General features: G+C 39.3%; 2 protein-coding genes across 3 annotated transcripts; one reads left to right on the top strand and one right to left on the bottom strand.

The window, feature by feature from the left end:
- The first annotated feature begins 1,679 nt into the window (after positions 1-1,679).
- On the top strand, positions 1,680-9,892 carry LOC148644193 (CBY1-interacting BAR domain-containing protein 2-like). Its single transcript, XM_088614314.1, has 7 exons — positions 1,680-1,830; positions 2,948-3,182; positions 3,763-3,831; positions 5,582-5,686; positions 6,868-6,981; positions 8,445-8,585; positions 9,088-9,892. The coding sequence occupies exons 1-7, from the start codon at positions 1,811-1,813 to the stop codon at positions 9,259-9,261; spliced, it is 858 nt and encodes a 285-aa protein (XP_088470440.1). The 5' UTR covers positions 1,680-1,810; the 3' UTR covers positions 9,262-9,892.
- Positions 9,893-10,208: 316 nt separating this feature from the next.
- LOC148644192 (meckelin-like) lies at positions 10,209-26,838 on the bottom strand. Of its 2 annotated transcripts, none has more exons than XM_088614308.1 (28): positions 26,558-26,838; positions 25,904-25,977; positions 24,655-24,742; positions 24,216-24,291; positions 22,779-22,845; positions 21,799-21,843; positions 21,550-21,615; positions 21,327-21,445; positions 21,045-21,138; positions 20,792-20,869; positions 20,332-20,397; positions 20,046-20,190; positions 19,579-19,690; positions 19,246-19,342; positions 18,706-18,762; positions 16,843-16,941; positions 15,602-15,700; positions 14,790-14,885; positions 14,442-14,502; positions 14,020-14,153; positions 13,448-13,588; positions 13,128-13,208; positions 12,723-12,839; positions 12,191-12,307; positions 11,611-11,712; positions 11,409-11,511; positions 11,112-11,257; positions 10,209-10,581 (listed from the first exon to the last, which is right to left on the bottom strand). In XM_088614308.1, the coding sequence occupies exons 1-28, from the start codon at positions 26,739-26,741 to the stop codon at positions 10,501-10,503; spliced, it is 2,745 nt and encodes a 914-aa protein (XP_088470434.1). In that variant the 5' UTR covers positions 26,742-26,838; the 3' UTR covers positions 10,209-10,500. The 2 variants fall into 2 exon arrangements, with proteins under 2 accessions (XP_088470434.1, XP_088470433.1); XM_088614307.1 differs by having other exon boundaries at positions 14,442-14,535; positions 26,558-26,833.
- Between the last annotated feature and the right edge of the window lie 221 nt (positions 26,839-27,059).

Genomic DNA, 27,059 nt, shown 5'->3' with positions numbered 1-27,059 from the left:
GTGACTGTTAATGCACTTATGGTTTACAAACACAATGCCTGTGGCAAGTATAAATGTTTCTCCAGGTACTAAAGCCAGAACTCAGGACAAGAGAAACTTTTTTACCTACTTTACCCAAAATATAAAAAGATTCCAATCCAATCCTTTGTAGTGCTTCTCTCTCTGAGCTCATTTCTCTTACGTTGGGAGGAAAGAGGGGGCTGATATCAGACAACGTTCCTCTCTCTTCCAGCAGCGCCTGGATCTGCTAAAGCAGGCTGTGTTAACTTTACAGATCCAGTGGACACCAGATAAAACTGAGTACCATTGCTTTCAACAACAGCTTTTTCTTTCAATGTTAAGTGAATTTCAGCTTCTTACAAAAGACAGATGTGAACTTCACGTGAGAGACCAAGAAGGATGTTTGTATTCTCATACTGTATTTCAGTATAATTGCCTTGACTCTGACTGTCGCACTAGGATTCATAGCTGCGTCTTTTCCATGGTTTCTTTGGGTTCAGCTATAGACAGCCTCTGACCTACTTCAACAGTAGGGATCAGTACTGAAGGCTGAGGGCTGAAGTGGCACTTTGGATGACAGTGTTCTGTCTCAGCTACACATAGTTGCACTTTTCTGTAATAAGGTGCAACTCTGTAAAAAAATTGGTCTTTCGCTCGATTCCTAGGTGGGAATGTAGATGGCTCATTTGATCTTCATGGATTATTGGCATGCAAGACAGAACATTAAGAGACTTATTGTCCTTAATCTGAATGAGGGAAGGGGGGAGAGGCCTGCATCTTTGAAAGAAATCTGTGGCTACTAGAGAGGAGTGTTCCTCCTGGCAAATAGCAGCTGCTGTCCGTAGGAGAAATTTGGCAGGAACATCAAAGCCCCATGACACTCCCCCAATACACGCACACTCTTCTCAGTACTCCTTTCCCATCCAAGAAAACTGTGAGATGTGCAGTATCCCGACATAGGATAAACCAAAAGCAAATCGATCAGACCAAGCACAGCCTCGCTCTTTCCTTTAAAAGTTTACATTTAGCTACACTAATTGAATTTTTAAATACCTGTCAGCCTACTAAATTAAAGACCTTGTTTTATTTGAGATCAACAGCACAGTGAACAGGACATGTTGAACCAGAAGTTCACAATGGAAAAGCCAAGAGGGACCAGCACAGGGGTGCAGTGGTTAGTGCTCCTGCTTCACAGTGCTGGAGCCCTGGCCTCAGGTCCTGGGGTCTCCCTGTCAGTGTAAATTCATTCAATTAATGACATCCCTGAGCAGGTCTCTTTAATAGATAGATAAGACTTTATTGACCCCGAAGGGAAATTGATGAATAATAGGAGTATTGCAAATTTGTTGGTGTTTAAAATTGTTGGGGAAGATGCTTCATGCTTGTAGAATTGTGCTGTTGCACACAGAAATTATCTACAAATCTTTGTATTCACCCTTTTTGCAGTAGGTCCACATTGCGTATTGTGAAGCCTCCACAGACATTACCCTGCTGGAGGAGGTACATTTTTTAATTGCGATCCCATACCTGCAGAGACTTCTGTTCTACATCAGCTATTTTACAATGTGCAATTAATTTGCCATCTTAGGTAATCAAAAATGCCTAACGTGATCTCGTCCCGTACCAGGGGGAAAAAAAAAGGTACAGTATGAGCTTACTGCCATCTGGTGGCAAAAAAGACTGCATAAGATTTCTGTTGTCATTTCTATAGCAACAGCGTGCGCAACAGCCTGTTGCAATTGTGGAGGAGCTAGAACAAACACCTTTGTTCCAGGGAAACAGATTTGCGTTGCTAACTTCTCACATAAAAATGAATTCACTACTTTCCAGGTAAACTGATGATTTTTAATTCACGTTTTTGTTTTGTTGCTCTGTTTAAGTAAAAGGTTGCAGAGTTATTTTGAAGAGTAATGTTGAACTCTTCACAAATTAAATAGATATTTTACATTAGTGCAAAGCTTAATACTATAGACCTTTTCTAAACAGAAATCGACTTTAAATAACACAGTATGCCCAGGCTTGTTTTCAGTTTCAGGCGTATTTAATATGTAGATCAGCTAAACAATACGTTGTAGTTTTACTAAATATTTTAAATGTGAACTGCAAAACAGGGACTGATCTTATTTTGTAATTTTGAATGTTTTGTTGTTTATTCCTCTAAAAAACAGCTGCTTCAATATATAAAATATCTATGACAAAAGCATTAAACATTTACTGCGTTTAGATATTGTTCGACTTTGTGCAAATAGGTAACAATATGTATTTTTATCGGGTAAGGCCAAAAACAGCCGTTGTTTTTTGTATTTCTTCTCGACAAAGATGTTTTGTCAACAATTGGTTATATATATGGAACAGAAAGAACTGCCGGACCGAGCTGCGGTCGAGGGCAGTGACCTGTGCGCTGCAGCCCGGCTCGGACAACAGGAACCCATCTCCTCCTTCAGCGCAGCGTCTCACGCTGTGGCGATACGGAGCGCCAATAAAACCCAGCAGTTTTGGGGGTGTTTTAACCACAGATTTATGCATTACGTCTTCTCATACATAAAACATACATTATAGCTCCTACTTTGTTTACGCCATGATGCCTATTATAAATAAATTCCAAGGAAACACCCAAAGACGCCTGCTGACGGGCTTTTGAAGAACTTTCCAGTTTATGATGGTAGCAGTGAGCATGCTCAACCGCATAACGTCTTCCAGTCTGTGGCATTTCTTGCATTCCACAATGACTGACTAGTGAAAATAAACCCCTTTAAGATATAAAAAATATCTGAACAGAATCTCCAGCAAGCTCTTGTACAATTTTAGAATGTTTCAGAGTTCTGCCTTCTGAGAAAATACCTCAAAATGCCTGAATTGTTCTGAATATACTGTACCAGTACAGTCAGTAACAATATAGGATAACATCTTTATAACACTCCAATGCAGAGTATTTTGATCATTCCAGGGAAACCCAGTTAAAGATAATGGAGACCACAGTGACCCAAGCTGAGAAATACCTGGGTCAGTTCTGCACCCTCCTGGCTTCTTACGCCCGGAAGACTGCCAAGCTGAGGGACAAGGCTGACCTGGTGGTCAAGCAGCTTGTTGACTTTGCAAATACGGAGAACCCTGAGCTCAGGGCCTGCCTGAAGAACCTGGCTGAGGATTTAGCCATGGTGCAGGACTACAGGCAGGCTGAGGTATGACACCGCATTATCACTGGGCTCTCTGAAGGCGAGCCGAGAGACTGCTGATCATTGGTTTATTGTCTGATTGCTCTACCTCCTCTAAAACAACAGCCCAAGACCGGTATACAAATGCTGCAGGAAAATTGAAGAGCAGGTTGATAACAGGTTGAAATTTAAGAATGTATATTAAGAAGGAACTTACTACCTACTTTAAACTTTTCCCTTCTGATTTTTCCAATGTTAAACAACAGATACTGACAAATGCAGGACTTCTATCTTGATTTGCAATGTAATCATCACATCTATTAAATGTGCAGTGATGCAGCTTCAGCTACAGCAACACTTATCAAGTAATTTTTGCGATCCTTTGTCACAGAAAGATTGAATAAAAGACACACTGCGCTCTGAGTGTGTGGCATATTCCATCTGTTGATAGAGTATGAAGTGGTCAGCCTTGGGAAACTGACCAAACAACATATATCAGCTCTGCACTGCGACAAAAACATTAGAAACCCACACAAAGGAAACAAACTTTATCTTATTTCAAGAATACATTTAAATACAGCTACATTATTCTTCTCTCTTTTCTTAGGTGCAGCGTTTAGAAACCAGAGTTGTATCTCCCCTGAAAACCTATGGAGATATTATCAAACACAAACGAGTAAGTTACACACAGTAATACTGTGAAAGAAGATTTCTCTCTAAGGCTCTTTTAATAAGCCATGCGAAGTCTACAGTAGAATTGAAGCACACACTCACACATATATTAACTGAAATGTCTCTCTAGAGAAAAGGATTTTAAATCCTTATAACTGAAATATTTGTGTAAAATTCATATTAAACAAACATAGCTAATACTCTTATTAATGTATAACAATGTAGTGAGCATTAAGGTGTGCATGTGCTACAATTTAGAAGATGAATTGCCTTTTTATGCTGGTATATGTCATTTTAAAGGCTGGCCTTTACCTTATAAAACTGGAAAAAGTCCAGTTTATGTAGAATTAGAAAGGGCTAAGATGGCGTTTTTAAAGATGATAGGCCCTTTTTTAAAGAGATTTCAATAAAACATTCTTTTTTCTCCCTTGAACATTTATAAAAGCTGCTTTCAGCATTCTTTTGTACTGTGCCTCGAGGATATCAATTTATAATAAATAAAAGTCTGCAGAATTCCTGCTTGTAAAAAGATTACTGATGTCAAAATCCATATGATTCCTCACGGGTGCCTATTCTGACTTTCTGTTTATGATCTAATTTCCTGCACACTGGGATAATTAGGCAGATCTGAAAAAGCTCAGTGCTGAACGCAACCGGGAGATTAAAGAGCTGGAGAAGCTGGAAAAAATGAGGCAGAGAAACCCCTCAGACAGGCAAGCCATTGTATCCTTGCAGAGATTTCAATTTTTCTACTATGTTTGTAATTACATGTAATGTTCTTGTTCACAACCTATGGACTGCCTTGTTTCAGCAACTATTCCCAACAGGTGTTTGACCCATACAAATGTTATTCAGTGCAGGAAGCTAGAAATTATTGCATGAACTGCAATCAGCTCCACAGTCTGCCATCTGAATTGATCTGGTTCATGCAAATGTTATGAATCAAAGGTCTCTTCTTTGACCATTGTGCCCATGTTAATTCTGACCTGTGTAAATCAAAAGTGCGATGATAATGAATAAAGCACTTGCAGCTTAGATACTGTATACTACTAATGACCAGTGTAGTCTTCATACTAATTAGACTTGCTTAGTGACTTCTCATTAGTTGTGCAATAAGAAAAACAGCCAATGTAAACTGTTCTTAAGGTATCATGTGAATCTCATCAGCAATCCCAGCAATGAGGGAAACAGAGGAGATGTGAATGAGTTGTCTATAGTATTTATTTGCAGCTTTAATGATCAGATATTATAATGCCATGTATTTTTTATTTAAAAATATGCATTTATAATGCATTTTCAAAACAGCTGTTTTAAAAAACACTCATACAGCCACCTTTCACACTGAAATCTGTTTGTCTGCCGAGTCTTTGACAGGTTCATTTCCTTAACTTTTTTTCAGTCACAGGTACCTTCCTTGAGCATAAACCTCTTTGATGCCAAATGGAAAACCCAAAAAACCCATTTCTAGTGGAGCATCCGAGAATCAAGCCTTGAGTCTTGTGCAGTATTTATCAGTTTAAACTCTGAATATTTCAATGTGCTGAACCATCAACTAGTTCATTTTCTAGCCTTCCTCTTCATGTAAATTTTTATATCTTGCCCTTTCATTCCTTTGTCAACCTCTCAATAAGCTTTCTAGACGTAAAACTATGGAATAAATCCTAAGAGTTTACTAAAGACTATTGAATAAAAATGGCATGAATACATAATGGCCAGCTGTGCTAGATAAGTGAGGAGCCCTGCTTGTTTTACAGGCTGAATCTAATGCACAGAAAGCCTCAGCTGATGCAAACCGAACCACACGGCAGCTCGAAGAAACTATCAGTGATTTTCAGAGACAGAAGATGGAAGACATTAAGGTAAAAACAGATAGCTTTTATAGAAGGAAATGAAAGAAGAAGATCTGAATTGTCTGAACTGTATTCAAAATGATGTTTCCTGACATATTCTTCATTATCAATGCTCGCAGGTGACAAAGATCAATGTTGCAGGTTTAAAGAGTTTTTCTAGTAATATGCTAAATACCAAGGCACAGAGCAGGCAGGAATCAGTGGAGCTGCTGCAGGCTGCAGGAACAAATAAAAGATAAATCCAACAAAAGTAAAAAGAGGAAGACCCTTCTTCAGAAGTGAGGGGGAGAGAGTAAGGTAACAGGAATTTAAAGCAGGAGAGCAAAGGGCAGAGCAGGCGAGACTAGGCCTACGGGAAGGGGTATTGGCAGACGGGGTGTGGACAGGGCTGGCTTGTATAAATCAATCCAGAGGATTTCAAAAGAAATTAGTCTAGCATTGAGAGAAGAGGGAAGTTTAAAGTTAATCTTCACTGCTCATGTTTTCCTGGAGCCCTGAACTGGCCTGTAGCAGGAAGCATGGCCAGGAGAGGTGAGCTGGGGATCTCAGTTCAGAGAGACGTTTAATCCTCACTGCTCTGACATGTTCCCTGAAACAGTTGGCCAGTCTTCTTCCTGACTCACTGAAGTAAACAGCAGGGCATTTTCAGCAGGAAATGCAGTAAATGGGATTAGTATAGATACAGAAGATGTTCTCCGGGTGACTTAGAAATGGCCCGAAGGGCTACGTATCTGAGTGATACAGGATGAAGAGCTGCTGCAGTGGTGTTCCTATTCCTGTTCTAAGAAAAGGTGTCTGGCGTGGACGTTCTCTTCATGACTGAGCAAATCTGAGGAAGTGTGAGACAAGGAGAGAGCTTTTATTGTTTTTGTGGTAGAAAGAGCTGTAAAGGAGATAGCTGTGTGAATCAGTGGATCTATAATACACTGAAGTTGACAGTCCAGGACAGTTGATGGAGAGGCTCATGTCTGAAAAAGCAAGAATGGAGGATACATTGACAGTGAATTTAAGCGATGGGTGAAAGCTAGTAACATGATGCAGGAAATGCTGTAGCGCATTGCTGGAACAGGCGGAGGCACCGCTTGTAGAGATAAGAGTCAAAGCCGACACAGGAGGAGAATAAGTCATGTATGTCCAGGAGAAATTGCTTAAATGTTAAAAATCCTAATAATGAAATGTTATATTTTCAGAAAGTCTTCATGGAGTTTATAACAGTTGAGATGCTCTTCCATGCAAAAGCCTTGGAGGTTTATTCAAATACCTTCCAAAACCTGGAAAACTTTGATATGGAGAAAGATATGGAAGTAAGTGATGTTCATTATATGAAAATATCTGCAGCACTTAACACATGTTTGCAACATCCCATACATTTTACACAGCTTCACATACTACAGAATTGTTTGTTACAGTGCCATGTTTTTTTAAGAAAAGTAAAAAAAAATCAGAAAAAAACATGCTTTCCAAAAACTACTCAGAACATCTTAACCTTCTACATATGTTAGAGATGGATAGGAGCAACAGTCACAATTTAAACATGTCCTGGTGGGCAGGTATCCTAAGAACATGCATACAGTATGCTGTGACTTGCAACTTTGTTCAGTAAAGAGAAAAAATTAAATATGTTGATTGTATAAATATTCAGACCTGTGAACTTCATATCTGGTGCAAACACCTTTGGCAGAAATTATAGTTCCGAGTATTTTTGGATTTTGGATATATCTCTACCTACTTTGCATACCAACATGATACAATTTTTGCCCATTCGTCTTGATAGTTCTACTCAAGCTCTCTCAAGCTTGAAAGTAAATCTATCAAGCTTGAGAGAGCTTGAGGGTTGCTTATGGACACCAGTTTTCAAGTCTTTCAACAGTTTTTCTATTTGATTCAAAGTACATATGCCTGTACTTTGCTCCATCCATTTTACTTTCAATCCTAACAAGTTTTCCAGACGCACAGCTGTAATTCCTAATTTAGTAATGTAATCTGACATGAGAATCTGTCATGTAGCAAATAACTTTTGCTACACGTTTACAGTATTACTTGCACACATTATTGTGAATTACATGTGGGATATGAGATGGGTTTGCCACCCTACCATACACTTCACCTGTGGAACAACCAGGAGATTATTGTACATTTTCTCCCATCTCAGACACTGACGTCTGTACAGTAGCTCATTTAAAGTTGCTGTAGTCCTCACAGTGACATCTCTCACTAGTTTCCTCCTTGTCTGGCTGCTCAGTGTGGTGGGACAGACTGCTCTAGACAGTATCAGCCTGGTACACTGCACCTTCCATGTCTCAATGATTTACTTTCTTCTCCTGAGCAGTGCTTTTCAATTACTGAAAGCTCTGTAGTCTTCATGGTGGAATCTCTACTTGAAATTCACTACCTGACCAAGGCAGCTCACAGATGTTTTTCTGAAATCATGAGAACTACTGTTATTGCACACAGGCTCAGCTAACTGTGTGTCTCATTAAGGTAATGCTGTGCACCTAAATCATGGCTTTTCCACATTTTTCATATGAGCTTTTTACTTCACTCATCTTGGTTTTTGCTTTGAATGTGTAGGTGGTGCATTTAACACATTAATGACTACTTCAATGTGCTGTGACTGATAGCTTTAAAGGAAAACAATGTGAAAGCTGTGTGTAAGGGTCTGCATACAGTACTTTTGTAAGGCATTGTATGTACTGTAGTACATGTATATTTGTTCTGCTTTCTAGTATGGTTTTGGAAAACCGTGTAATTCCAACAATCTTTCTAGACGTTTAGATCAAGGATACAGATGTACAATGGGACACTAGATTCTCAGACCTTACAAAGTGTCCAATCTACGTCTTCAGTGCATCGGTACCCCAGTCCTACCCCGTCCTCAGTGAAGCAATACCCCAATTCAGTCAGAAGGGTGAGTAATGCATTAAAGAAGACTGTACAGGGGGTATTAGCCAATTCTAAACAGCTGCCTTCACCCCCGAAGATGAAGACCAATCAATTTACAAAACGGACAGAAAAAAGCACTAATGCAAAAAAATCTGATATTACCATGTCTTTCCTCTTGGAACAGAAGATTAAAAATGATAATGTTGCATTTAACAAGGAATGCATTTTATGATTAATACTCCCCCTTGAAACTATCTTCAAGTGGCTAAAAAGAGCACAAGATTCAGCAGGAGCTCAAACCAAACTGACAGGATGTAGATGAGACATGACTGCAAATGCAAGTCTCCCAATTCACATTTGTTTCCAACAAAACATCTGTATTTGCTTGCTTCAATCCAGCTTAAATGCATAACAGGATTTTACAAGGACTACAGATCCGATTTATCTGAGATCCCAGTGCTTATTAACTCACTGCACATCAGTTCAGTCATTTTGAAACACCACATCTGTGCTGGTCCTTTTGACAGACTCGTCAAAGCACCCTGCGCAGGCAAAACCCAGTGGAGGAAGAGGAGGAGGAGGAGTCGTCAGAGGAGGAAGAAGACCTGCACAATGTGAGGGCGATGTACGATTATGAGTATGCTAAAAGCAGAAGAAAGAAGCCCTCTACACAAGGTGGTCACAGAGCACAAGCTCAATAGATAAAAACTCTCGGAGGTTCTTTAAAAGTATCATTCAGATAAATTAATAGAAGGCAAAAGCCATCATGAAATAAGTATATAACTATTAAGAGGGGGTTCTACATCCTGACACTCTTCATTATCATTGAACTGATTCTAAAAATGCAAGAATATATCAGTCTCTATAGGAACTGACAGGCTTGTAATTAAACATTTTAAGGTTCCATAGACCACATTACCCAAAATGATCTGCCCTTATTGATCAATATTGCTTCTGGTGTCTTCTAGATCGTTTCACTTCAAGCTGTCAATTAACTTGATTAGTTAAGTCTTAATTTATCTCTATATGTTTCATATTTCTTCAATGTATGGTCAAACTAATCTGAACATTCTGTCAGGTTACAAAATGTTACATATATACTTAGAACAAATATCTAAGTGAGGGAACAGAATGGAATAAAGAGCAGCACATACTGATGACCTCGAGGACATTTCACAGACTGTACCTGGCTTTCTGAAAAACTAAAAAAAGAACAAAAATGTCAGCTTTCATCAAATGAGACATACATATGACCTTCCTCTTTGCTGTTGCTGGCAGAAAACAGAAAAATTTACATTTTTATTCAAAATAAAGAATGCATTAAGATTCCCACTGAGATTGTTCTATAGTCTTTGTTACTATACCTGTTTCCATTAGCCCACAGCAATGCCGGGTACATATATAGGTGAAATGGGATTTCACTGATGAATGCCGAGCAGAATTTCCTTCTGCTTAATGGATGAGTTCTGGAGGAGACAGAGGTCTTGAAAAGGAGGTAGTCTATGTTGTATTCGACAGGATTCCCTAACAATTGTTTGTGCATAAGGCTCAAAGTATACTGACAGCTGTCAGACCCCTAAGCACGATGGAAAAAAGTAACTGTGCAGCACAATTATTCAGTTGTACAGCATTCTGGATTCCATTAAGCTTCCATTTAAAACTTCTGATTTTTATTACTTTCATTAAAGAATTTCCAATATAAAAAACATTAAAGAAGACATACTGTATATAAGAATAAAAATTAACAATATTTTCAAAAAAAAAAATTCTTAATTTCAAACTCATCCATCATTTTAAAAAAAGGACAAAGTCACACTGGGGCATTTTAGAGACAAAAGACACCTCCTTCACCATCCGTCTTCCATTGCTGATCAGATCATTCCTCTGGGTGGCTGTTTGCTGTTGAGACAACAGTGTCCATCATGTCAGGCAGAACCATCTCAGATGAGAAAGCGCTGATCCACCATAGTCTTACTGGACAAATTCCACCGGGAAATGTAATAACGAAGGAACTCCAAAACCTGTGGTGGGAAAGTGCTTAACATTAGACAGGAGCAAAAAAACATCCCAGTGCTCAAGGAAGCAAGATAACTGAGCACAAAAAATCACACCAATAATTGTATGACTAATAAAGTATTAAGAAATCAAACAATAATATTACAAATAATAACAACACAAAAAAGAAGTGGGGACAATAATTATTTTTGTAGAAATATTAATAAACTTTTAAAATAAGACTAGGAATTCTGATTTAATCTATCTGTGCTGCCTACATCTGTCTTCAGTTGTCATTGGTTCTTGTAAGAGATACGAGTAGGTAGAGCTTCTAGTCTGAACATACCACAGTCCTACTTTGACAAAGTTTACGGTCACTGAAAAGAAGTGATAAGCATGAATAGCTGCTGCTTTTCATTGCAATTATTTTTTTCATGAAAGTTCAGCTGTTTATGACTTTATGCACAAGTTGTTAAAAACTGCAAAAATCAAAAGTCCACTCCACTCAAATCCTCACAAACTGAGAAGTGTAAGAAAATCTAAAAATAATACCTACCTGCTGTATAACATATGTGAGGATTGCAGCCAATACTGCATTCTGAGACCCAAGACTGATAATGCAAAACAGCAAAGTGTCAAAGAGCAGGAGAATTAATTCACTGCTGTAATACAGGACCTTGCTGAAGACCATGCCATCAGGATCTGAATTAGAGAGAAAAGCTGTCAAAACTGGCATGTTATTTATTTATATAGAAGACTATACAAGTGCATAATAAAGCACATCCAACACTGCACACTGCATCTTTTATCTCATTATTATTTATTAGCAAATCGGCATGGTTTAATCCATTACCATTGTAAAAGATGCTCTTCTCAACAGGCTGCTGAAACTCATAGTTCATTATCTTCTCCAAAAACAGTTTGTCCTTCACTATATAATCCATGTCTTTATGGACCTAGATGAGAATATTGGTTAGTAACAAGTAACATCAACTGTGGATAAAGATATCACAGTTCTTTACACTGGATGAAAGCTTTCCATAAGAGGTGCTCACATGTTCGAAGAAGGAAGACAGAAACCGGTTCATGTTGTGGTAGGCCTTCATGGTCTGCACAAGCGTTCCCTCAGCTGCACTGCGCAGTCTTGCACCTGCAGCCTTCAAACCAACACTGCTTACAAAGAGGCTGGTCACATGTCTGATCTTCTAGGTCTAAAAAACTTTTATGCAGCATTTCCTTTCTTTTTCTGCCTTTGAAACACCCTTAAAGTGTTTTACCAGATCATGTGCAGCTAGCTTTAACAATCTATTCATTTACTAACTGACAGATTAAGAGTTTTCAACATCCTCTCCCTGGAAGCTACTGAGTTTTCTGGCTTTCATCTCTACCCAGCTCTCAATAACCTGCCTGAGTAAATTATTGTCTTAATGACTTGAGATGAATGTAATTGTACAGTCAATTACCAATCAAAGTTCAAATACTAGTCAAGGTTCATTTTTAGTCAATGTCTGGAGGACTGAGACCCTCCAGGACCAGGGCTGACCATCACCACCTCTGCAGCTTCTAGTTTTGTGTAAGTTTTGTGCAGTTCAGTGACTAAAATCATAACCTCAGAAAAACTCCATAATGCAGTACCTCAGTGAGTGGCAGTATAATCCTGTCCAGTTGGTACCTGACTTTCTCTGTTAGGAGGAACTCAAAGGTTTGAACATCTGAATTGGCTTCCAAGCCCCGTAAAGCACATAGATTTTCCTATCGCAAAGAAAACCACAGTAAGATAGTTGCTATAAAAAGTAAAATCAGAAAAAGAAGAAGGAGTCTTAAACACTCATGAGCAGACAGAAATAGTTTATGTCACAGAGTTCCTACAAGTTTAATAAAGAACAGAACATTTTCCAGGCCTCACTATCGACTGCAGCTGTTCAGGGTAATACAGGGATCATTTTACTGTACCAGCTGAAATAACAACATCAGCACCTGCCTCGCTTCTAATTTGATAGGATTAGGACATATGTCAGGGTTAAGAGGAGACATGCTAACATTATTAGCACTATTACCAAAGATTTATATCTGGGTTTACTGATATGTATCATGCTTTGAGACCACATGCAGACATATGCTAGTGATGCTGATTTGCCCAAACATTCAGGCACAAGCTGCTACTTGCCTCCTCCCTCCTGAGGTTGGCGTGCATGGCTTCGATACCGATGTCGGCGCGCCCGTGTACCGAGCGACCGTGGATGTAGAAGCCGTAGCAGCGGTGCATGAGAATGAACACAGACACCTGCAGAGAAGAGACATTTGGAAACGAAGAAAGAAGAGTGTGTAACAAAAAGGCAAAAATCACGTGTGGCACTAATTTCTCAGATTTCCTTTTTTAAAATACTGACAATAAGCAACATTGGTAAAAATACAGCGTTCTGACACGAAAGTGATATTATCACTGGAATAAATCATTGCATCTGCGAAGTATTCTTGCAAAAATAAACCTCTAGGAATTTGTGTGATGCAAGAGAATATGCTTCCCTCTGGGTAACAAAATATTTTAATATCAAATGTCAATAAAACTCACATTGCTCACCGCACACAGGTCAACAAACTGACGAATTTTGTCTTCCACAAAGTGCTCGTAGATAACAACGAAAAACAGGACCTGCAGATGATTAATGCATCTGTTAAATCTGTAAGCCTCAGCATGAACAAAAAATATTTATTGTATATAAACAATATTAATATTATATTAAACATATAATTTTTAACAGTTGCCCAGACATTTTATGGCAAATTTCTTGTATTAAGCAAAATACCACTCACGCTTCCTTAAGCAAAAAAACAATCATATAAAAATTTCAATAATTCACTTTCCTAGATAAAGCAGGAAACGAAAATTACTTGAACCAAGCCGACTCCCAGCCACACAGCAGCAGTAATTCCATATTGCAGGATGGGGCTCCAGGGAGCCTGATAATTGGCGGCTCCAGGCTGCAAGTCCAGGTTCAGGTCTCTGGCTGCTATGTTCTCAACCCCAATAACCTGCAGAGATATGAAAGACCCAGAGGCAATCATACCTTCATCACAGTGTTCCAGTCCTGAAACGCCATCATGTCTGGAAGCAATCTCAAGATGAGTAATAAACAATCATCTAAAATACACAAGTTAGAACTCACACATCAGCACAGTGCCACGCTGTAACAGAGAGCTTTCCTCTCTCCATTCCATCTGTGAGATAAAATGACTGATTCTATGTAGGTTGGATCAAATGCATTTGGACTGAATGCACATGGATTTGGGATTAATCATTATGTATTGGAAATATCACATAGGAAACCCTCACAATCTGCATAAATGGCTTTAGCCTTTTTCAAAAATAAAAGTAGCTGAGGTCTAGATGTATGTATGAGGCATGAGGTGTGAGTTATGAGGCCAGCTAGTCCAGAAGATGAAAACACCTGTCCTGCTCTCACCTGAAGTACCAGCAGAACTGCAAATAGCTGCAGTAAAGGACTGAGTTTCCTCACAACCTGGATTTCATTCCACTCATTCGCCACAAAGAAGGTTCTCCAGGCACTGACAGATGGGGCTTGACTTTGCTTCCTCCCTACAGCAGATCAGAGGAGAAAAGCACAAGGATTCAAACGAGTACTTTAAAAAGTCACTGCCTTGTTCACTGTTTATAAATCAAGCATCTCTGTGAATTCACCATGGGTGAGGGGAGCACCTAATTTAAAGAACCATGTTTGTATTGCATTTTGCAGGACAAGAACACCTAATTTGTCTGTTCTTCTTTAATGTAAACATATGTCCCAGATTTGTGCATTTTTGGAAAAGTCAGTTCTAGAGCTCCTGTATTTGTCCTATAAGTGGCCCAGCGTCTGCCTTCCCACACCTGCTGTTTGTCCTGTATGGGCCGGTTTCTCCCAGTCTATGAAAAAGATGGAGATGGTCACCTGGACAACCAAGACATGAATCAGCTGAAGAGCCTGGAAGAAATTCAGCGCCGGTCAGCTCAGACATGAGGGGTTCCTTGGGCAGATCTTTGAAAAATTGCAAAGGCTATCGTGTTTCCACCAACTGTTCACATAAATAGGAGATGTGAAATCTGAAGAAACTTATATTTGAAGCTCAAAATAGACAGAATAATAAAAATAAAAAATGAATTGACTTAATTTAAAAAAGTGGCTTAAAGGAAAAATGAGTCTATCACACAAATATGTCCAAAAAGAGTAATTCTTACTTTAAAGGCAAACGCTAAAGACAGGTAGATAATAAAATCTGTTTCCACCATCCCACCAGCAGAGGGCAGTGCCACGCCAACTGTACCACGTTGTCCCTGGAGAAAACGAGAGCTGCTGCACTTCACGTTTTTTCATTACACATTAATATTCAGTCACTTTGGAAACTTGGTTCATATGGGTGCAACAGATGAATGGGGTTTTAAATTTTGATTGAATTTGGAAAGTTTAATGTCAAGTGTAGGCAAACCCATTTATCTATTTCTTCCCTTTTCATAGAAGGCTTTAACAAGAAGCCCAAAGCAAGAGCTTTGCATAGATGTTTCATATTATATACATATTTCAATTAAAGCCACATGAAGATTTATTGAAAACCCTCCATTATACACTCCCTCAGATCAGGCCATCAGGAAATTAATTAAATAGTTTGCAACACATCGCACAAAGCAGAAAGGAGGGAGAGCCCTCACTAGTGAAAGACCAAGTCTGTCTACAGGAACAGTTCCATCACAAGCAGCCCCTTGCCACCCACTCATAAGCACATCTGAACCGTCAGACTGAAGGCAATGTTCTTTTCCTGGTCTATATTTTCATTTGGTTAGTGCTGTAATTACGCAATAGAAAATCTGTCTATAATTGCAACAAAGAAATTGTATACATGTATATACATCTATGATCACATACAAACAATATCCATCTCATATCTGGATACATAATATATGGCCAACAAAAGTTATTGTCACACAGTATATAATTGTGATAATTACAGGTAATTCTTTACTCCTTTTAAAAATAGTGTCATTACAGAACCAACCTTGAAAGCGATCAGCCAGTATATGCCGGTCCCAAAAGTTACTAAGAAGAAAGTATTTGCCAGATTCCCAATCAGAAAGGCAATAAATTTGACAACAGTCTGTGGAGGGAAAGAACACAACAAAATGGTTTGTAACACAGCTGTTTAGAAAAGCTTTCACTTCCAGCACCTCTTCTGCTGAAGATGATTTATATCTGAGCTTGGTAATTGTGAAGTGGTTGAGTTTAGATTTTAGCACTTTGTTTTGTAGTTTAGAAATGGAAAGACAGCTGGCTGGGTTGCGAGGAGAACTGGCTCCTGCAGGTTTGCTAGCTAACAGGAGAGAGGGGCACCCAGAATCCCATCCGCTCTGTTAGCAGACTGCCCTCGTGGCTGACTGGAGGGAAAACTGCACATGCCTTGGATGAGGGGCCTGACCTCTGGCACGCGACATCAGAGCTGCAGCTGCTGGCTTGCACTATGGCGCCAGCACCACAGAGCCAGGATTACATCAACTACCTAGGAGATGAGAGTAAAATGTGAAGCAGCTAGGTACAGACAGCCATGCGGCACACGAAGAATGTTTCTTATCGCTAGAAAGATTAGGAAAAATACAATAGTACTTCCTGGTATAATCATTAGTATTAACCAGTCTTAACGGTGATGAAGCGAGAGGTGACCTTGTGTGGAAGACATTATTTTGGCTTAAAGCTCAGGCCCAATGGCTGCCAGCTAATAGGGAAAACCTGCAGAATTCGGCCCAGCTGGTCTGAATGAGCATAACTTGAATGCTCAAACTTAGAACTTTCAAGGGTCAAAGAAGAAAAATATCAACAAAAACTGCAAAGAAAAATAGAAAACTTAATTATGTTGAGTGGATTAGTATTAATTCCCCTAAGTATTAACTTGGGAGAAGCTCCTTTGGTAGGAATTACAGCTGCAAGTCTGGAAAGCTTGTTAGGACTGAAGGAAAATGGACATGCAAAGCACAAGCAAATACTAGAGGAAAACCACAGTGTGCTAAAGACAATGTTACGAAGCACAAGGCCAAAGCTACAGTGGAGTAACTTAAGAATAAGAAAGTGAATGTCCTCAAGTGGCCCGGTCAAATTCCTGATCTGAACCCTACTGAGAATTGGTGGAAAGACTCGAACGTGGCTCCATAATGATTACCAATGCAGAATGAAACCATATAAATGAACTCTCACTGGCCGGTAAAACAGGGCTGTAACAGACGTGTGCCTTGAAAGTAGAGTGCTTACAGCCATGGTGATGTATTGCTCCCCTGCCCTGCGGCTCCAGCTGCTGGTCTCCAGCAGGGCCAGGAACACCGATATGGACCCCAGCACCCCCAGAGCCACCTGTAAAACACAGGCAGGCTCAGGCAGGCATCAGCACTCCTTCAGTCCAACGGTGCACACCAGAGGAGGCCTTCTGGCCTGTCGTGCTCATTCACTCGTTTAGTTTTTCACTGAGTCCAGGTTGTGGGCCTCAAACACCTTTTCTAGACACTCCTAAAATGGTTTGCACAAATTTTATTTTCTCCCTCCTAAATTAATTCCCTTTAAGGGTACAAGCTAAGACCTTGAACGGACCTTGAGGAATCATCTTCCAGCCATCTCCTATGACCCTTGCTCCTGCTTGCGCCATGATAATTGGCTCCAGCTGGGCTCCTGGTGGCAGCAAGGGCAGCAGGCAGGATATAGACACACAGCGCTGTCTACATCTCTAATAACATCCACTAACTCCCCTTTGCCGGGGGGAAAGTAGGCTCCTGGGTGCCCTGTTGTTCCCTACCCTCATTCTCCAGCAGGGGCTCAGAATCAGCCGGACACCACAAGCTCTTGGGATTCCTTCTGTGTGTAGTGAACCCTGTTCCCTCCATCTATGGCCTGAAGTCATCCAGTTAGCCTCCCGCTCTGGTCCAAAGCCTCCTGCCTCCCTCCCTGGGGTGTGCACACAATCACCCTGGAAGGTGCTTCTAATTATTGCAACTCTGCACACTCTGTGGTGTAGCATGCTGGGCCTCAAACATCACTCGCACACAGTGTGCTCAATTAGCTGATATCATTCAAACATGAACCCTCTCTGGGCATCTACACCCAGAAAGCCAATCATTCCGACACATGGCCTCTTACTGCCATGTCAACAAACATGTGTTAGGTATACAAATGACCAAAGAATGAAGGTGCTGCTCTATTTCTTATGTGGGTGTCTACCATCTCAGGACCAGGAGGGTAACACATGACTACTCACTAAATTAAATAAGAATTACCCCTTTCTTTCCTCGTATTAGGATTATCAGTACACCAAAATTACTGTGCACTGTCAGCATATCCAGGGAAAGTAATACTTGATGGTCCTGATGTTACACTAAGGATGGAATATTGTCTTCTTTCTGGCATGTGCAATAGATGCATCGTACAGCGTAGTGAGTGTAACTGCTCTGAGCTCCAGAATCTGTTCATTTATAATTTAGACTTTAGAACTATAGAACTGTTTTCCAGAATCATGACCTGCTCAATAATAAAGTACGTCTCAATAACATCTAATTCACTCTGTACGTGGACAGATGATCTTGCAAAAAAGGCCTACAGCACTTCTCTGATGTAATTTAGGGAAGCTTCTGTCCAACATCTAGAACAGCCTGCCATTACTTCCCTCTGCATGTGAATAATGAACTCACATTCCTGCCAAATGGTACAAAGATAAAAGCTTTAGGTTTTGTTCCAGATCTTAGTGCTGCTTTTTAAAGAAACATAATTTACAAAAAAGCTTTACAAAAACACACAGGAACTGACTCAGAAAATAAATCAACAGATGCACCGATTCATTTTGGGCATTGCCATCATCTGGCTGAAATATATGATGTTGATTTTATGAGAAAGCTTGCTAAAATAAATATTATTTATTTCATTTTGAAAAGAGAAGATAAAACGCATAATGCTTTTTTAAAATTTTGTCTTCAAATTTGTCCTTACCTGACTTTAGGAACATCAAACTGACTATTTCCATCCTTTAAGTAGATCTCTAAGACAGCTCTAAAGCTGAATAATAAAATCAGCTTTGTGATTCTCCTTTGTATTCCTACCTTGGCTTCCATCTAAAGTACCAATCACACTTACTGTGGTACTTCTTTTCATGCTGGCTTCATTCATGCTGTAAGTCACAGCAAACAATATCTAAATAGAAAATCAGAGGGGACCACAACAGATAACAAAAGAGGTTATTGTCTAATGTGGAATACAACAGAGTAATTCAGTGCATTTAGGATTACATCTTAACATCATTGCAAAAATTACATTATTCCCTTGGAGCCACACATTTTGTTTCTCAAACAACTATGGCAGCAGGTTAATGTTGAATATACTGAATAAACCTGTACTTATCTATATGCACAGCACACAACAACCACCATGGCAGGAATCAAAGAACAATTAGTTCTCCCCTCATCACTCACAGTCACACAATTCTATAAGATAAATAGAAATGATTTGTACTTCTTAGACCTTCACTAGATCTCATTTCACTTTCATGAACAAAGATTTCACTAGACCAAAGGAAATACATTTATTAAACTCAATTAATAAGATAACATTGTTTGGCAATAAAAGCCTAGAATGATAAGAATGATCTGAAACTGCCTCTGACAAGGCCTCAGGCACCTGAGCTGGAGAGTTTGTTGCATCACTGACTCTGCTGTACTCCACAGCCAGCTGGAAGGGAGGAATTTGACCTGGGTTGCTAGTCGGCAGATATACGCTGTTAGAAAATAAGGGTAAATTATTCATACGATTCTATAAACACCTGCAGCATTCTATACAAATGTACAAGAAAACAGAAGGTGAAAAGAGTTGCTATAAAATATACATTAAATTATTTATCAACACTACCATTGCTATCCTTTGGAAAGAAGTTACAGTGCCCAACAAATGGTACAGCCTTATGTGAATGACTGTGAATATAAAATAAGTAGACAACATATGCAGCTCCATTACCTCAGAACCAGACTGCTGAGGTAGGTGACATACTGTGGCTGCTCAGTCAGGCTCTGTGGTCTTCCGGCCAGCCCATCCACCAGGAAGAACCTGCGCAGGTCTCTGGAGCCACCTGCCCAAGCATGTTGGGATATCGGGATTCCCTTTTCACATGACTTCCGGGAAAAGCCCTTTATCTTAAGAAAATCCTTACAAAATCTAGCACATTTCCCAAACTAGCCAGACATTACTAAACTAATTTTTAGCACATACAGTAAAGTATGTTCTTTCTATGATGACTTGTTAAATATGTGTGACAGAGACAATCCTTATTGCCTTATTTGAAAAGCTTAAAATGTGCCACTGCCGACATCCTGGACTGTAGAACTAAAGCAGACTGCTTGGTAAGACACGCATGGTCTGTCTTGAGCGAAAAAGAAAGCATTTGGCTACTAGCTGCTTTGTTTAAAACTGAGAAAAAGGCAGACCTGGACTGTTCCTTTCCAGGTTGAGGTTTCTGACAGGAACGGGCCACACCTGCTGCACCCCCTGGCTGTCCTGGTACTGGAGGAAGAGCTCATAGAAGACGGGCTCAGGAAACCGCAGCAGGAGCTCGCTCACCTGCACTGAGCACTGCAAGACCGAGCGACCCACAGCGAGATCAGAATCCACTACCAGCCCCAACGGCACAACTTGATTCCACCTTAAGTTAATCAAGGGATTTTAATTTACATTCATGGAGTGTGGATTTTAGGTCTCCTATAGGATACTTACAGACTGCTGGTAGGTAGTACCAAACTGATAGGCTGCATCCAATCTTTTCTGAGTGTCAGGGCAAAGCTGAAAAAAAAAATACACACCTGACATTTCTGTAACCCAAAGGAATTGTTCTGGTCTCAGATGACTCAGAGTGCATGTCTTGAAGTATCAGTATCTTTAATATTTAAAGCACCCAATCTATTATTTAGTTTATGATTTATATTAAACCTCTAAGATGGCATTTTTTAGGTCTATCTCAAAACCCCCAAAAAACTAACAGTATGAAATATGATATACAGCATGCAAATTTCTTTAAGCTTTAAAAACTGTGCCTGTTCAAGAAGTTTATCCATTACTTCTCTTTCCACCTGTAAAACGAACACTTCACATTATTTTAAGCTTTTGGTGTCGAGGGATACAAGAGCACAGTCTCTGTGAACACATTAGAAATTGCTTTTGGAAATTTCTGTTGTACCTGCAGAGTCCCCCCAGTTACATCTTGCCAGCCTAGAAAGTGGCCACTGGCGTCATACCGCGCAATCTTGAAACTGATCTAGAGACGAGAAAAAAATACACAATACACTTCAGCCATGCAAATCAGTTCTGTCCAAAAACAAATAGCTCTCTTTCATAAAATATGGATACAAAACTTAACAAGTGTAAAATATTGAAAACAACAAGGCACAACTGATCCGTGTCCTCTGGCTGTGCAGAACAGATTTACAGACCTTAGTGTTCCTTTGGAAGTCCAGTCCCTGAGGAGCTCTCTGTCCCAGTGACACCGCAGGATCACTGCTGTAAAACAGCTCGGGTAGGTACGGGCTGTGAAGGAAACACCAGTTCACTAAGGAAGCTGGCCAGAGCTAATCCAAAACATCCCAACTGCTAACTTCTTTATACGTATATGAAACCTGCATAGAGCAAGTTACTTGAAGTTAAAGTGAGGGACTGATATTGCAAGAAGAAATCATTACTTTGTTATATTTCTGATGTGCATTAAAAGAACTTACGGAGGTACAGGCAATGATGCAGCCTTCTCATACAAAATATATGCTTTAAAGTTCAGTACTTCTGGGTTCAGTATCACCATGTTGGTCAGAAGCTGGCATGCAGTTAGATTGTTGTAAATCTGTGAAATACAGCCAAAAAAGATTTGACAGGTTTACACAGAAATAGATTGGTCTTTACATACACATAGTAACATCTTAACGATATATGTTGTGTGACACTTACTGTGCACGATAAGAAACTTGAATCAAGGTATGTAGTATACCAAAAGGAGTTTGGCAGCTTTATGCCCTGCAAAAAAACAACAACATGGGGAAATAATCTTGGAAACCTGAATTACGTACTCATAAAAACATAAAAGTGGAAACCTTAGTATAGTTAAAACTGAGAGCAATAAAAACCACAACCGAAATGCTCGGTATATATAATGATACAGATTAATCTTCATAGTCACACAGGACAGGATACACCTACCCCCACATCAGCACTCTGAGTATCGTTAAAGCACAGGCCTCCTGCCTGGAAGACAAAAACAGGCGTTAAAAATCTCTGGTTTTTGTTAGGGCTTATTCTGTTCATGGATCGGACATACATTTTAGTTCAGCCGGACTTCAGAACTCTAGCTGTCAAACAAAAAACAATGAATATCAAAGAATTGTTTGCAGCCTTATAGTGCAATATGCTGTGTAATAGAATAGAGCACTCCAATAAATGACCACTTCAAAGGAGTACAAACATAAAATGTAAATAAATTTAAATATAATATAAATATTATAAGTATTTGCATTTCCTATGCAATTTTATATTCTTTTATATTCCTCATTTGTGCTTTATCAATTGTCTCTTAAGGACATAACATGCATTCTGGAAATAGCAAGGCCCGAATAAGCATCATATCCAACCAATATTTTCCACTCAGATTTGGTGGAATAAAGAAACACAGCATTTGACAGCTTAAATAAGTGTGATCTACAGCTTCAGGGTTTTGGAATAAAAGTTGTTATTCTGAACAGATGATTGTGGGAGATAATATGTTACACAACTCTGATAAGTGGTTACTGTACGTTCATTGTAAATGTTCAAAGGGCCATTTTCTGGTGTTTTCCTTGCCATTATCCATCTTTAAAAGTATAATTATATAAGCTCCTTTTTATTCGTCTGATAGAAACAACAAAATGATCACATTTTTAGTTGTTCTGCAGAAGTTAAAAGCTCTCCCGTATTCCTTGTAAAAGGTAAGGGATTGATCTTTAATTGAATACTACACTTTTTTGTGATCCAAGAGTTTTCAATAAATGAAAAAGAATCTCTACCAAAACACTGCCATTGAAAACAGGATTGTCCCATTAAGACTCACGGTACTGTATGTGAGAAAACACCCATTCTGACTTGGATAAGACAGGGATTGACGGTGACATTCTGAAACCTGAGAAACACACGGATCCATGACTCACCAGGTTTCCTCTGGGGCAAGTGCACGATTGTGCCACAGCATAGAACGTCTCCTGACAAAGTACACATCTGAAAATATGTGGGAAAATGATTACAGTACATCTAAATGCACAGCTCTGAAAGTGAACGGGCACAATGGCAGGTGATCAACATTAGAACCACCCAGTTCTTTTCGTTTTCTAACCAGGTCTACTGATGCAAGAGCTCTTTGATGACTAAAACTTAAGGGTATTAATCCATCAGAGCACAACATGGTGATTGTTTTAGCTGGGCCAAAGCTGAACAATGTTAAAAAAGTACAGTTAAAAAAAGTTAAAAGTAATAATCCATTAAAACTGCTTCCAACACACATATCCAACACCACAGATGTGCAAAACATTACTGTTACGTCCCCGGGAGTCTCTGTGTATTTGTTTTGCTTTTTTTCGCTTCCTGTATTCAGGTACCCTCCCCCCATTGGTCCATCACTGCACCATCACTGCAGGTGTGACATCATCATCAATCAACTCCCGACCAATCAGCAACTAGATCTACAGTTTAAATATCGAAGAAGTTCCAACTTTGAGAGCTTTTGGCTTCGGTCAGCTTTCTGGCTCGTGTTCGTTAGCTTCGGGTTGATTGGTTGGTTGGTTGGTTGGTTGGTTGTTTGTTAGTTATTGACTGTGTTTTGTTACTACCTTGCCCGCACTTGTTACTTTCCTTTTACCTTGCTTGTGCTCATTTGTTACCCTATTCCTTGGTCGTGTATTTTCTTCAGTATTACCCGTTTTCCCATAATCGTGCAATCGGTTCACTAGTGTCGTTTTATTGTTAACTGCGAATTTGTTGTACACCACTGGAAAAGGTATATGGAAGGTCGTCGGGTTAAATTGTGCACAAGTGGGTTTTTCTCTCTAGTGTCGAGACACTAGGTTAAGGACGTGTGCTACCCGTGTATTTTGGTTCTGGTTAGTCAGTGTAGGGAAGTTAGGGTGCATGAAGACGCCGAAGACCCTCTTTTTGTTTGTGTGGGTTAGGTAGGTTAGACCTCACTGTATTAGACAGATCTGTTTGGTTTTGTTATTTTCTTTCCTTTGGCACCACTCAAGTTCCTTTTCCCTCTGTGTTATTGTGTCCTGTACACATACCAGTCACTTATTCACTTTTTACTTTGTAAATGCTTCCTACGCCCCTCACCAGAAACCCACCTGCATCCAAACTCACCCTGAATGTTACAGCCCTTTACCCCTAGACACCTGGGGGCGTAACAGTTACATTTATAGAGGTTTAAAGAAACTAAAACTGCATCTGAATAAATGTTTTTCTCAGTTGGCAAGCTCTACAGCAAGAGACGGTGTCAGCACTGTGCACGTGAGGAAACTGTGAAGGCGGTGTTATGAGAATGTAGTCACAGGGGCGTCTGTGCTGCGGTCAGGTGACTTATCCAGGAAGGCACTCACGTAGATCCTGTCGAGCGTCCTACTGTGGTCACAGGACATGTCACACATGAAACAGTATCATTTACCAGATTGTTCACTGGAAGAAAGAGGAAGACTGGTTGAAAAACAGTAAGATGGGGTGCTGTGTGCCTTTTATGAAACATTCACTGTAATAGTGCTTAATGACAATGATATTCAGAATTGCTGATAAATATGGTATTCTTGCACTCTTACAACTTCAAAATTAAATTAATTGAAACAAGATAATCCAGCATGACAAATCCAACAAAATGTCGCCGTTAAAATGCTTCAATTACGTTTTTGTCAGGTTAATGGAAAAACACTGTGGTCATCCCATTTCTCATCAAATGCATTACAAAATGTCAGAACTACTGCAACTTAACATATTGGCTCTCAATATCGATAATAGTTAGAGTGATAATCATTAACACGGACTCACCCTGAGTTTGTCCTGCTCTACAAGAACAGTTTTCACTTCCGTCTATACACTGCAGACATCTTCTCCGGTCAAGAGACACTATACCAGTCTGCCAAATAAAAGACAGATTAACTATATACTGTAATGGAACAGTAGTATATACTGCTGTCTGATGTTTTGGACATGTGTTCTTTAAATCTTGATACATACAAAAAAAGTCAACATAGAGAGCTATTTTTTTCCAAAATATAGTCTCCAGTGCTAAAACCACTACCATGAAAAATAAGATAATGATTGAAAGTAAAACATCTGTGAACCTCATTCTGGCTTTTTATTCTGTTTAACTCCATTGTGTGTGTTTCTTTTAAAAATATATTCTCCCCCCCCTCCCCGCCCCACTCTTCTTATCAAAGACCCCCTGCCAAGCACCATCACCCCAGTTTCAAATTCTTGTCATTCATTGATACATAAAGTTCAACATCCCCAGCAAAAAGGTAGAATACTGTAATGAAAAAATGTTCCTTCAGCAGGATATCATGAATTTTTGTCTAACGCAGTACATTTTTTTGGCAGAAAAAATCAGAGGCTTTAATTATTTTCTGTTGAGCTATAGGTTTTTGGTAATTAGCACAGTCACTACAGTTCAGACATGAACAAAGTGCCAAATCCAGATCATGTCTACCTTAAATAAGCAAACTATTTGATAGATTTTTAGTTGTCTGTCAGCTCATTCCATTTTAATAAAATCTCAATTACAGTACATCTGAGAAAGGCCTAATCTGATAAAACATCAGCATGACAACAGATAAATGACAGACTATGATGCATGAAAGAGAAACACTCTCCCACTTCTCTAAATAAAGCAAGGGTGTGTTCTCATAATCCTACTAAGATGTAGATGTGATACAGTAAATCTACACCCACTGGGTCTTCATTAAAGGCTCTAACTAACAAATCTCTTTGGACAATAAATCCCTCTTTTTAGAAGTAATACTTACAAGCCTTAAAATTATTCAAAAATAGCTAAGCTTTGCTCATGAACATTTTATGAGCAGCCAGGATGAATAAGACCGTTTTAGAAATAAGTGAGATCTTTCCTGATGGACAAGTTACTAAAATCTCACCCCCCCAAAAAAAACATTTAAATTATGTACAGTAATGGAATACTAAAGTTTAACATGGGTGTTAATTTATGTATTTTTTTGTTTGCTTTTTTTTCTTGGCAACATCTTTAACATCAAGGCATTAGTGTTTCACATTAAGCACTTACACAGAAAGAACACTGCACTGCAGGTGATCCCAGATCTCTCACAGTAAACCCAGGATTACAGACACACTGCAGACCTGAGATGGAAAAGGTACAAAGACTAAAAAAAGACAGCTTATAATGCCGGCCCACACAAAGCTTTACAAAATTGTTCTAAATACTCCTTTTAAAAGACCACAATTACATACTGTGAACCCAAGCAAACCTTTTCCAACACCATAGTTGACATTAATGAAGCAGACAGATTTTAAAGGATCCTAACTAAAAAAAAAATGGTAGTAGATTTGTAGATGCCGATTATGAACAGCTTTACCTTGATTGCATAAACCTTGATTGCATTTGGTAATCTGGGATCATTTGTGAAATGTGAAATCACCTGAGAATGTTTTACAACTAACACTGTTCAAATGTATAATTTGCAATATGTGTAATTCAGATAAAAAGTATGCCTAGTGCTTTGTACTTTGTATGGGTGAATTGCCAATTATTTGTAAAGGATGATTCAATTAATTACTGGCACTATATTCCTAACCTTTGAAAGAATATTTTTCCCTATATGGATTTTTAAGAGTGATGGATTTAATTTTTAACTGTAACTGAAAATGCAATATACATATTGCTAATTATTTAGCAACTGTTTTTTTATAAACAACTTACCACTGGGACTTCTGCTTTGATTTGGCCCACAAGCATTACACTGAAGAGATGCAGAGTTAAAGAATTCAGTCAGGCTACAGCTCTTGGGCTCCACAAAAGGAAAAGAGGTGTCATCATTTTGAGAAACGCAGCACACAGGGAAAGCCCAAATTAAAACCAAACCATAGAGGTCATGGAAATCCATGTTGGACCAGATGCACTTCTTTCTAATGTAGCCTGCGGTCAAAGTCCTTTGGCTATGTTAGGAGGAGTGTCTCAAACAGTGTCCATGGTTTCTGAAGCACAGGCATCAGATTACCACATTGCAGACAAAGCCACTGCAAATATCAGTTACCAGTGTGTTCCCAATTCTGCTATACTCTACACTCACACTGCTACAGACAAACAAGGAAAGGAAAGAGAAAAAATAACCGTAAATTAACTGTATGAAGAATGACTTGTCCAAATACTAGATTTGGCAGTTTTTTCAAGCCATTTAAAAAACCCTTCCTTTAACGTCTCT

Source organism: Lepisosteus platostomus, chromosome 20 (assembly GCF_059453375.1).
Source record: "Lepisosteus platostomus isolate fLepPlt1 chromosome 20, fLepPlt1.hap1, whole genome shotgun sequence".
Taxonomy (NCBI): Eukaryota; Metazoa; Chordata; class Actinopteri; order Semionotiformes; family Lepisosteidae; genus Lepisosteus; species Lepisosteus platostomus.
This window is presented reverse-complemented; position numbering and strand designations above follow the sequence as displayed.